Genomic DNA, 12338 nt, shown 5'->3' on the forward strand with positions numbered 1-12338 from the left:
TCAAGTGAAACGTTATATTCGTTTTTGAAAAGTTTTGTTATGGTTATGGTTTTTTTTTGCTTTTGCTTTTTGTCGTTTTCAATTAATGAACTAACATGATAAAAAGAAAAAATACTAAGTATTTAATTTAGTCAATATAATACATTAAAATATGATGAAAGTTTTAAAATTTTTAACGACGTAGATAAATCAATGAACTTTTAACGAAATAAAAAGCTATTATTTTTGTGCGGTTGTATTTGTTATTTTCGAAAGAGGTCTTAAACTTACTATGGACTATGGTGACTCACTACAGTCATATTATGTAGCTATTGCTTGCACTGCAAATATATTAATTATGTTGTGATAATATTCAACATATTTGAATTGCGTTCTAGTCTGTTAAACATCAAACTCCTGGGCTTCTGAAAAAAAATGTTATCCGTGAAAAACCACCAATAACATTGCACGCATACTTTCACTGTAAAACATTAACTGTTATACATATAATAATATACCACATGAAACTAGAACACATTTTTAATAAAAAAAAAAAATACGCACTTTGAGTTTTCAAATTATTTTTGTTTTTATTGATTTATACATCTTTTTATTCATGTACATAATATATATATATTATATATATATATGTATATACGTGAGGCTATATATATAAATATACATGTATATATATATATATATAAATACACACACATATAATTTATTATTTATAAATTTCTATATGTATACATATATATAAAGTAGAATCAAGAAGTGTCATACCACAAAAATTTATTGACACGTGTTAAATATAATATAATTTATATATATATTCATATATATAAAAAAAAATAGGCTATTCACAAGTACAGGAAAAATTAATATTAGGTATTATGCACCATTGTGGAAGATAAAATATTACTAAATAATAATGATTTATAAAATGTTTTTACATTTTTTTTTAAGGAAAAATAATAGGTTTAAAGTATAATATTATAATAGTGTGAAGATTGCAGAAGACATTATAGATACTACTATTTAAAGTAAAGAGAGAGCTAAGAGGAGAAATTAACTTTAAAAATCAAAATATCACATATTTCAATGTGGCTTAATCTTTGGTACTTGACTTCGCACAATGTTAAGGTCCATTGTGAAGCAAGTCAGACGCACGGGAACATCTTTAAATCGCTTCTCATTTAGTATATTATTATATCGATGAAGCGAATCAAAATATGTATATCATATATCAATTTTTTGTTCTGGAATAATGGCGTCAAAATAAAATTAATATCACAAAGGCAAAAAAAAATTAACAGTACATAATGCTTTCTGCAAAACCACTTGATCGATTAAAAGTATGTTAATGCGCTAAAAAAAAATATATTATCAATCGAAAACAAGACAAATTGTTAAAAATGCCTAGATCCATAAGTTATTATTTACACGGATGAATACACTCCAACTCCGTTATCTCTTAATCTAAAATTGTTCCATTGACTATTATATTTTTGTATATATTTTTTTTCTTTAAGTATAAAAAGTATAAAAAATATGTGTTACAAAATAATAAGTTTTAAAAACAATATACAATAATTAGGCCGTTATTATTATTATTATTCCGCCTATTCCCTTTTATATTTCATAATATAGGAATACACGCTATAATATAAGTTATTATCTCATTCCTGCCTTAAACATTTTGTATCAATAAACCTGCATTTCGATATAACAAAAAAAAAATGTATACATTACAGAAAAAATATTTAACACTAGTTAAATAATAAAATTAAATTAAAAAAAACATATTCTATCTTTATATAATATTTTAACATTAAATGGCACTTACAGTAGTGTGCCACATGCGATAGGTGGATTTATAAAAAAATCTGTTTGTTAATAATTTGTATTATTATGTATATTATCAATATCGTCGACAGTCTTTAGAAAACGTACCCTTTTTAAAGCTGGATATGTAAATAATTGTAGTGAGAACAGTTTCTGACACCAATACTATTGAATATGAATTTTGACGTATTTCTGTAAGTAAAAATAAACATTTTTATTAACAGGGAAAATTTTCAATTTTCAATGTATATACATAAAATGGCTACACAGTACACATACTTAATCTTTAAAAAAAATAAAATATGATAAATAGTATAACATTTTATACTGTTATAATAATATTAAATAAAATGCATTGAATTGTGTCCCTGAAAATGTTGAATTATATATATTATACTGACTTGTAAATTGTAATCTTTGAATTATAATTTAAAAGAACTCACATTTTTAGATTGTAAAATGCACATTATAAATGGTATTAGAAAATTCAAATTCAAAAGGAAACAAAAGCAATAAAAATAATTATTATATTACCTAATAAATGATTAATTTAATGGGCAATATGAAATAAAATGTATAGTTGAAAATCAACTATTATATTTTATCAAAGAAGCCTAAATAATATTTAAAAAATGTATTATTATTGAGTACTTAAATCATTATCAATTTAATGTATATCAATATTTAATCTAAAATTAATTTTTATGTCCTTAAAAATCATTAAACATTTAAAACAATTAAAGATCATTTGGTATGAATTAGTTGAGGTTATCGAAGGTTATCGTAAAAAATCAAATAAGATTCAATTAAAACTTAAGTTATAGGTAGTTATAAATATTAAATAATAAAGTACTCAAGTATGTTATGGACGTCTTAAATTTATTTGAATCTTTATTCAATTATTAAATCATAATTAGATATAATATATAAAAACTAGGTACAGACGGTACAGTACAGTTTTAAAGATAGATGTATATTTTTCAATAATTACGTTTTTTCAAAATAATTTGTTCATATAAAGAATCTTTATATTTTTTTCATAATATGTTGTTGGAAAAATATGTATTGTTGAATAACATATAATACACATACACCGTAATATATTATTACGGTGTCATTGTTGTTCACATAACCTGAGTTGTGCTGTATTACTTCGTTATATTTTCCTCCCACGCATATAATTAAATACGACACACATGTGACATGAAATTTAAAATTATGTTCTTAATATTAATAAAATAATACAAAATTTTCCGAACAGTTTTCAAAACGCATCAAATCGTGTAGGTAGCCATATAAAAGAATAACAATGAATCATTTTCAATAGTTTTTAGAACAGCACACGCAATGAATTTAAAAAATAAATAAATTCTAAATTTAATATGGATAAAACATTAACTTTCGTTTGTATATTAGGATGGGTATTTATTGTATTCAAATAAAATATCAATTGTACTAATAAGGCACAATAAGCATTTAGTATGACATGAGTATGAACTATGTATCAATCACCGGAGAAAAATGTTTCGCACTGTTTAACGGAGGGACGGGCCTAATTTAATCTCCAACGGTGGTCGTATTCTATTTATGGGTTCCCCCATAATACACACCTCACGAAATAACGAACGCGCCCGTGTCCCGACAATATTATACTCAATACAGGGTGATTCCGCCGTCAATACAACAGTCTAGTAAACAATTATTTAATTGCAATATTATCTAAATTCAGATATATTTTATATGATAACCATATTTTTTAAACGAAAAACAATGTAAATGTTATAATAGTCATGACGAGTAATCGCATTTTAAAATCAAGCTATAATACGTGTGTGGGATGAGGTAGAAAATACCAAGTCTTGAACACTCGATAACTCAGACAAGTGATATAAACTATAGTCTTATATAATATTGTATTATACAATTATTAAGATGACGGATAAGACAAAAAAATTAAACGATTTGGGCCTACTGTTAAGAACGAATCGCTCTGTATAAATGACTTGTTATACAGTATAACATGATGACGTATTGTTGAAATGAAAGAGTTCCATTTTTTTTAATAAGCTAACAATGTGCTGTTTTTAGAATGATCTTCCGGTCGCCACCCCCTTCCCATCACTAAAACCAATTATTCCGTTCGTTAAACATGTACCAATATTATTATTATTATATAGGTACTCTATAGTCTATACCTATGTACACCAAAACATTTCGGATACTATAAATTAATCGGGCGACAGCCCACACCCAAAGGATATCGACGTTAAAATAAATAGTCGTCCAATCGAACAACATTGTTTGTAGAAGTAATTAAATCAACAGATATTAACTGCTAACAGTCATTTTACACCCTTCCTCGATCATCATACAACCATAACGACGACCCTCCTGTAATGGGGAAACCATTTTTACTACAGAATATTTGAAACAATATTACGCTTATGCAGGCATTGATTCGACATGTTGTCTTATACAACATACACACACTCGACGGGAGTCCTATAGCAGTGTTATTATTAGGATCATTATTATTACTACTACCACGGTGTCGGTACATAATATTATAGGCGGTTTCGAACCGAGAATGTTTCGTGACGGCGGCAACGACCCTTGTCGTTGTTATAAAGAATAAAGATCTTGTAAGCAATCGATAAACTCCAACATAATATGCAGCGAACGATGCGTATTTTAAAGTAAAAAGTAAAACCCAGTAAGATAGGTGCAACACTACTGCATAATCATATTCAAACGCAATTCAGAGAAAGGCTCACGTAATTGGTAATTCTCCGGAGTAACGCATCGTCGTCGCTGAACAAGTTTAATAACATCATTACAATATTACCTATGACCTGGTGAAAAAAACGCACGATCGTCATAATATCTAAAATCCTTCGAGATATTCATAATCTTATTTCTTCATTACTCGTTTACGTTATTACTTCGATCGAGGATTTGTAAGCAACAATAACGACAAGTCGACAAATGATAGAATAGTAATAAATTATATAAATCATATTATACCTAATACGCATCATATAGATATATCGCGACCTCATGGTCAATAGTCTCCAATTCTCCATCACCATTATCAGTTATTACGGTCACGTATATCGTAACGTATCAGTGTATAGATAAGGACAAATATTATAATCGCTTTTTAAAATTCCCACTTGCGGACAAATAATAATGGTTTCACGGAACACACATCCTGTTCTCGTATAAACGAAAAAATTCGTAGTAATAATACGGATAAATATACCGAACAATGGCGGTACTAATATTGTTTGAATATCAACAAAAATATATATTGTAATAAAATTAAAAAAAAATCTTATGAATGTCTGCAGTAAACTAGAACAGCAAACTGACTTGCACGTTATAAAACTTGATACCTTACACGTGGACATGGTTAACGATAGCTAAACAACAAACTGACAAAAACTGATTGTTTTTTTTCTTACTACGGCTTATACACCCATAAACCAAACTGACCTATACCGACCAATCCTTCGTCTCCCTTCAATAGGGTTTATAACAATAAAATATTATTTACAAGTACCAGACAACACAAATGTACATAGGTCGGTTGTTGTTATGTTATTATTATTATTTGGTTGGTTTCTTTTGTAGTTTATCCCTGGAATAAAAAACGGGAGTGGCAACACCACAAAAAATTAAACTACGACGTTTTTGTCACTAATTTTTTTCGTGACATTCTTCTACACAAATCTCTGGCAATTATAAGTCAATAATTAACGTCATTACGTAAAATAGACGGTGTATAATATGTTATAGATTATAATGTTATATATTAAATTCGACCGTGTATGGGTTATTCGGTTCTCGTAAACATGGTATACCGCCAATAGCTACAACTAAAATATTACAGCTCTACCATCTATGTAGTTAACAACTAAGTTATTACGGAACGTACGGCTGGTGGTTTATTTCGTCGTTTAGAACATTAGCCATTACACGATTGTATAAATATATTCGAATAAACCAACGTCATAATATTATTGTCCTATGTGCAAACTAGAATAACTTAATAAAAACGTATGTTAACTCTAGGAAGCCAATTAGAAAGAATATAAGGGGCTTCAATGAGTCACAGCTTGTTACAATACTATAATGTTAGTGTATACAACGCGAACGTCATTGAAATTTTGTTTTCGTTGAACATTTTTTTTTAATTACACCGCGTTTTAAGCGCCTACCGTTACAACGATTCAATACATACAATCCACTAAATCATAACATTGACAAAGTCAAATAATATTTCGTTTTTATTTTTATTTTTTATCACAATAATTAATTTATAAGACTGAGCGATTTGCGCGCCTATTAATATTATACTATATATAGGCGATCGAAGAACATTTTTTAACAAGACTTATGATAAGATAATATTACATATAACATCCAAAATTAGTCTTGTATAACTTTTCAAGTATAGTATAGGTACCTACTTCATCAAAAATTAACAATACAACAATTTTTTTCAATATGAATTCAAATATAACCAACAATATTTAATCATAAAATTAATAGTGGTCTCATAAATTTTTTAGATTCTAAACCGAGTGATAAGTGTCTTTCCTTTTAATGTTGTATAATTAGTAATTTAAAATTTCTAACTAATACCTATTTACCTACTGTTTGATGCTTTTTATAACTTTTATGTTGTGCAATTTTATTGCAACAGGATAACACTAAGATTTAAAACTAACAAAATAAATAAAATTGTAATTATATTAATTACTGTAGAACCCAATAGTGAACACAATAAAATATTATAGAAAGTAATATTATTACTAAACTCTGTTTAAATTAATATAAAAATAAAATAAATATTCAATAGTTAATGTAAATTATGATGGATAATAATTATATGAAAAAAATAATTAAAATATCTACCTAATATCCTACATAATTTTTAGTTTTCAAAAATTGTAAGCTGAGTACTTAAACAGTTTTATTTTGTTTCACATTGTACTAGTTATTGAATCATTCAATAATCAATATTTCAATATGCTTTATTTAGAAATCTTTAATTCTTCATAACAATAAAAATGTTTAACTATTTCAATGCCATGATATCAAATGTTCAAATAAAATACAAGAAATTAATTTATGTGATTTAAAGAAAGATAATATCTAACATTATTCAAACAATATATTTGTATTAGACATTCAAAACTTAAGTTATAATCTAACCAATACATAAATAATTGTATTTAGAAATAAATATTGTAGATTTTACTTTAGTTATGAAATATGTTTAGGCCTACTAATAAAATATAATTTAATTAAATTTTAACTTGAAAACAATAAGTAGGTAGTATTGATTATTCCATTCAATCAAGCATCATAATTTATACTTTGTAAGGTAATATTAAAATTATCACAAACTATATTCATAGAAAATATATCATATGAATGAAAATAGAGAATATCTATAATAATATTTCCTATGGTTTTAGTTATTATTCAGATTTTAATTCCAACTATAAAGAATTATTGTAACTTACTAATAGATACATATGTTATTAACTATGTAGTATAATAATTCACCTTCAAATAGTATTTAAATGATTTAAAATGACTCAAGTATTTCAATGATTATTGAAACAAACTTATTAAAGTTACCCAACAACCTACAAAATGTTTAGTTATTGATAAAAAACAAGCAATTTATCATCTATTAAAACAATATAAATTACATATTTATGATTACGTTAAGCATCAGTCATATATATGTTAACAAATTATGATAGCACAAGTAAGGTGCCTACATACCTAATATATAATAAAAATAGTATATTGTGGTAAACAAGCCATATCAATCACTTTATAAATTCATAATAATATGGAAGAAATGTGTTCAAAGCACAATGGAATTGAAAAACACAGCTTTCAGAGTAATACTTAAATTAGATACTATATAATATAACAATTAGATTTTTTACCTGATAAAAATTGAAATCACCAGCAACATTTGACATTGATTGATGCACACAAAACACAAAATTCTAAATAATATGGCTTATAGAACTGTACAGCAACAATAACTCTTCTTCTCTTTGTCATTGCTGAAATTCATTTCACGCACAATCTCTGCAAATACTTCATTGACATTGGTACGGTTCTTGGCACTTGCCTCGACAAACGGACAGCCCCAGATCTGGGCCAGAGTGTTTCCCTCAATCGTTGGAACCTCGCGTTGATGTTCCAAATCGATTTTGTTTGCCACCAGCAATATGGGCACCCGCTCTGACCCTTTCACCCTAGTGATGAGCTCCTTCATGGGTTTTATGTCCTGGAAGGTCTGATGGTTAGTCAGGCTGTACACGACAACAAAACCCTGTCCGTTCTTTATGTACAAGTCGCGCATACTGGCAAACTGTTCGGTGCCGGCTGTGTCTAGTATTTCTAATACGCAAGGTGAACTGTCGACTTCAATCTCCTTCCTGTAGAAGTCCTCTATAGTTGGGTCGTACTTCTCCATGAACCGGCCAGACACAAATTGCACGGTCAAAGCACTCTTGCCCACGCCGCCCGAGCCCAGCACGACCACTTTGAACTCGCGCATTGTTGTTGAATGGCCAACTGTAGGGCAACCACTGTGCGCATACGGACGATCGCTATGACCGGTCACTGGCGGTGTAGGCAGTTAAGGACATATCGACACGGCGTTGACGTACCGTTCGCCGGGGGTTGATAAATTATATGGAAATTTGATATCGATCAGCTGTAGAGGGATGCCAAACAAAACAAATTAAAAAAAAAATTTAAAAAAACAACGAGAAACGCAATCGGGGCCGACGGATATCGAATCTCGTCAACTCCTCTCGATTGATCGAAAAAAAATTTCTTACATTGTAAACATATGAGACTTACAGCGACAACAACGACGACAGGAAAAGCAGCAGCAGCAGCAGCACCAGCACCAGCACCAGCAGCAGCACAGCACAATGAAACGACGATTACGCACACACTCACAACAATCGCGTTCGCATTCACGCACACACGCCCAGTTTTATCGCGTGTGTGTGCGAGTGCGAGTTGCCTACAGTGGCGCCAAGGTTGTGTCCGTGCATTTCCCGACCGCACAAAAGAAGATTATTTTTTTCGCCTTGTAATTTTATTTTATATTTTCAGTTCCACCGACGATCGGCAATATTTAATTTTACAAATTGTAATATAATTGAAAAAAAAATATTCACACTCAAAACAACGAACGTCACCATTCACCAAATCGTTTGCGTGTCAAACCGTAAAAAGACGAAGTATGTATAATTTTTCCATCGGTCTGTCGATCGTCCTACACTCCTACGCATACGATGTATTATTATAATAGTTCGACGTTTGAAATAATATTAACAAATTATCGTATTCACTTCGCGAATTCGTCGATCGAGTATTTTTGAGTAAGTAGTAAATGACTAATAACTGACAGACCGTCCTCGAGTCCTGTTTGTCGTTTTTAACATTTTATCGCGTGCTAATCGGAGCGGTAGTCGTCGGGAGCTGCACGTCACGAGCGACGAGCGAACGATCAGTAGCTACGTTTGAAAGCGAATATAATATTATATTATATTATTAGTACTACGCGCTAGACGGCAGCCCCACCGGTGTCTCAGACAACTACAAACTGCGGTATAATATGCCTATATAACATATAATACCGATTACTCACGCTGCACCCGCAGGCCACAACACTCAACACTGGTGAATCTGTGAAGTAATAAAATATCTATCGCGATTCGCGATTATTAAATCCGAAATCGTGATATTACAATACGCGAAATATTTGTAATACGATTTAAATTATATTTTATTATAATAATAATTACCATAAATCGGTTATTATTTTTTTTATTATTGTTATTTTATCTCTGCTAGTCGCGACAATACATTTTATTTCGTCCGGCTTATCGCTGGTACGCGCGACCTATTGTGATTTGTGATATTATTTTATCCTACTATTCACTATTCAGCTGTGAACTTATTATTTTGTATTTATAGAGTGCGTTATTAATTATTAATTATTATTATACAACATACGACGGGTCTTGACGTCTTTTGCATAAATCATGACATATTATAATATAGTACTAATGTTGTTGTTCGCATATAACGTTCCAATAGCCTTTAATAATTGATATTTAAACGACGCTTAGACCAACTACAATAATATATTATATATACATAATACATACGATAACGATATACCTAACTACCTATAGTCTATCGAGTCCCTGTGACTATAGTAAGAACTCAGAAATATTAAGCACAGGCAAAAGTACTTGCATCTTATATATATATACGATTCCCATATAAGTGTATACATATAAATATATTAAATAAATATCTATAATAATAACATATTATACTTGTCACAATATGTTGTAGTAGGAACTTAAATAAAATAAATATTAACATTGAAACATACTTATTCAAACGGTTCATAAAAATAGGTAATAATATATTATGTACATAAATTGTATAATATACAAATATACTATATTATATTATATTATTAGGTATATTATGCAGTCTGCACTCTTATACTCTACGGTATATTAAATAATTATTATTCTTGTACGCGTACAAATCGTACCTTGCATACTACATATTTATAAATGTATATTGATGGAAAAAATAGTTTAGTCATAATAGTAACTAATATTTATTTTTTCAACATCAAGTTTTTATTTAGCCTTATTTTATAAAATTAAATAAAAACAATTTTTTATAAATTATTATGAATTAAATCAATTATTAATTCTGACTTACACTGATTGGACTATGAGCAGTTTTCAGTTGATACTGAATGACTTTTGAGTGAACAAACTGTCAAACTGTGTCTGTATCAGTATTCCATCCAGGGGTAGGTGGGTTGAACAACTTTTCTATCCCTGTGTGTAGAATGTTTATGTTCAATGGCGATTGAATACATTCGTAACAAATCCACTTGATAGAAGATATGGTTTGAATAATTAACGGGTTGGTTTTGAAAGTTCGGATACAGTTTTGAATTATTTAGCCTTAAAAATTAAAATCTGATTGTCATTACTCATTTTTAATATCCTAAAGCCAACAACAATTTTTAAAATTATTGATTAATTAAAGTTTATACTTTATTTATTATTATATTTCTATTATTATTTTGGTTTCTTTTTCAAAAATACATTTTAAATAGAAATTAATTTATAAAAATCAATACCTAATTGTTAATAGACCATAATACGTACTTGGAATTAGTGATTGGTATATTACCTGCTATATTATAATATAGGTATTGTAATATATAATATGATATATCAAAAAGTAATCATACCTCTGGCTCCTAGTAGCAATCAATTCTTATTTATGACGTTTTTAATTAATGTTTTATTCCTGATTTGTATTATTTAATGTTTATTTAAATACAATATTGTCAATACTTAATAGGCACTATTGCAAATTACAAATACTTTTTGATTATTATAATAATATATCGGCTAGGTAGTCAATTAGTGATTTTAAAATATAATTTGTACAATATTATTGTAAATTATTAATTAATATAATAATATTATTTATTTTTATATACCTAATTATTAATCGAGCATTCGTGCATGATGATAGTTATAATAATTGTAATATTATGATTTATTACTGTCAATAATTTGTAGTTTGTACAAATATGTTACGTTTTAGTGACTTAGTAAGTATTATCAGTGTGACAGTGTCAAGTTTATATTTGATATAGATATAATATTATAATCTTCCATTTTCCAACAGTCAATAATAAGCACATAATACAGAGAATGGAGATTTTGAACAACACAATGTCTGAAATGTCGTAATCAAAATAATTTAGTTATACTCAGAAAGCAGTGACATTAAATGTGATTTATCATTTATGTGTAATAATTATATTATGTATAATACACACGAATAATAATAATATTGAGTACATATTATTATTACATAATCAAATTTAATAGTTTTTAATTCCATAAAGTACCTTCCAATTATTTATTTATTCTGATATTTATTATCATATCCATTTCTTCGGGTATGTATAGCTATTATAGCTACATAGACACATATAGTACATACCTAGGCCGTGTATATTTAATCTAGAATCTAAAAATATATTACACATATTCAATTCATATTTACATAGGTCTATAGTTATATCTTACATTCGTTAGAGATATAATAGGGCATAGCCGCATAGGCATTTAACTTAGAAAATTTTTATCAAAATACACATTTCTAAGAAAAAACCTCAATTTGTTCAATTTTCTTAAGCATATCCAACAGCCCCCCATCTTTATAATATATAGATAAATTATTATAATGTTTCATCATAAGATTGTAATATTTTTATTATTATTCAGGAAGAAATAAGACATATAATATAATAAGTCTTATTTGTATACAAGTCGATATTTTTTTATATTCAACACGGTGATTACTTCAAATAAAACTGTGAGTTGTAACAATATATCAATATG

At 28.2% G+C, this 12338-nt stretch overlaps 1 protein-coding gene across 2 annotated transcripts; it reads right to left on the minus strand.

Annotated features, from left to right (window-relative positions):
- Positions 1-1343: 1343 nt before the first annotated feature.
- Positions 1344-9445, minus strand: LOC132929229 (ras-related protein Rap-2c). 2 transcript variants are annotated; one of them, XM_060994419.1, is made up of 3 exons: positions 8728-9445; positions 7797-8578; positions 1344-2016 (listed from the first exon to the last, which is right to left on the minus strand). In XM_060994419.1, exon 2 carries the CDS (start codon positions 8417-8419, stop codon positions 7874-7876), a length of 546 nt encoding a protein of 181 aa, XP_060850402.1. In that variant the 5' UTR covers positions 8420-8578; positions 8728-9445; the 3' UTR covers positions 1344-2016; positions 7797-7873. The 2 variants fall into 2 exon arrangements, with proteins under 2 accessions (XP_060850402.1, XP_060850403.1); XM_060994420.1 differs by having other exon boundaries at positions 8706-9445.
- Between the last annotated feature and the right edge of the window lie 2893 nt (positions 9446-12338).

This window comes from Rhopalosiphum padi, chromosome 4 (assembly GCF_020882245.1).
Source record: "Rhopalosiphum padi isolate XX-2018 chromosome 4, ASM2088224v1, whole genome shotgun sequence".
In the NCBI taxonomy this organism is placed as follows: domain Eukaryota; kingdom Metazoa; phylum Arthropoda; class Insecta; order Hemiptera; family Aphididae; genus Rhopalosiphum; species Rhopalosiphum padi.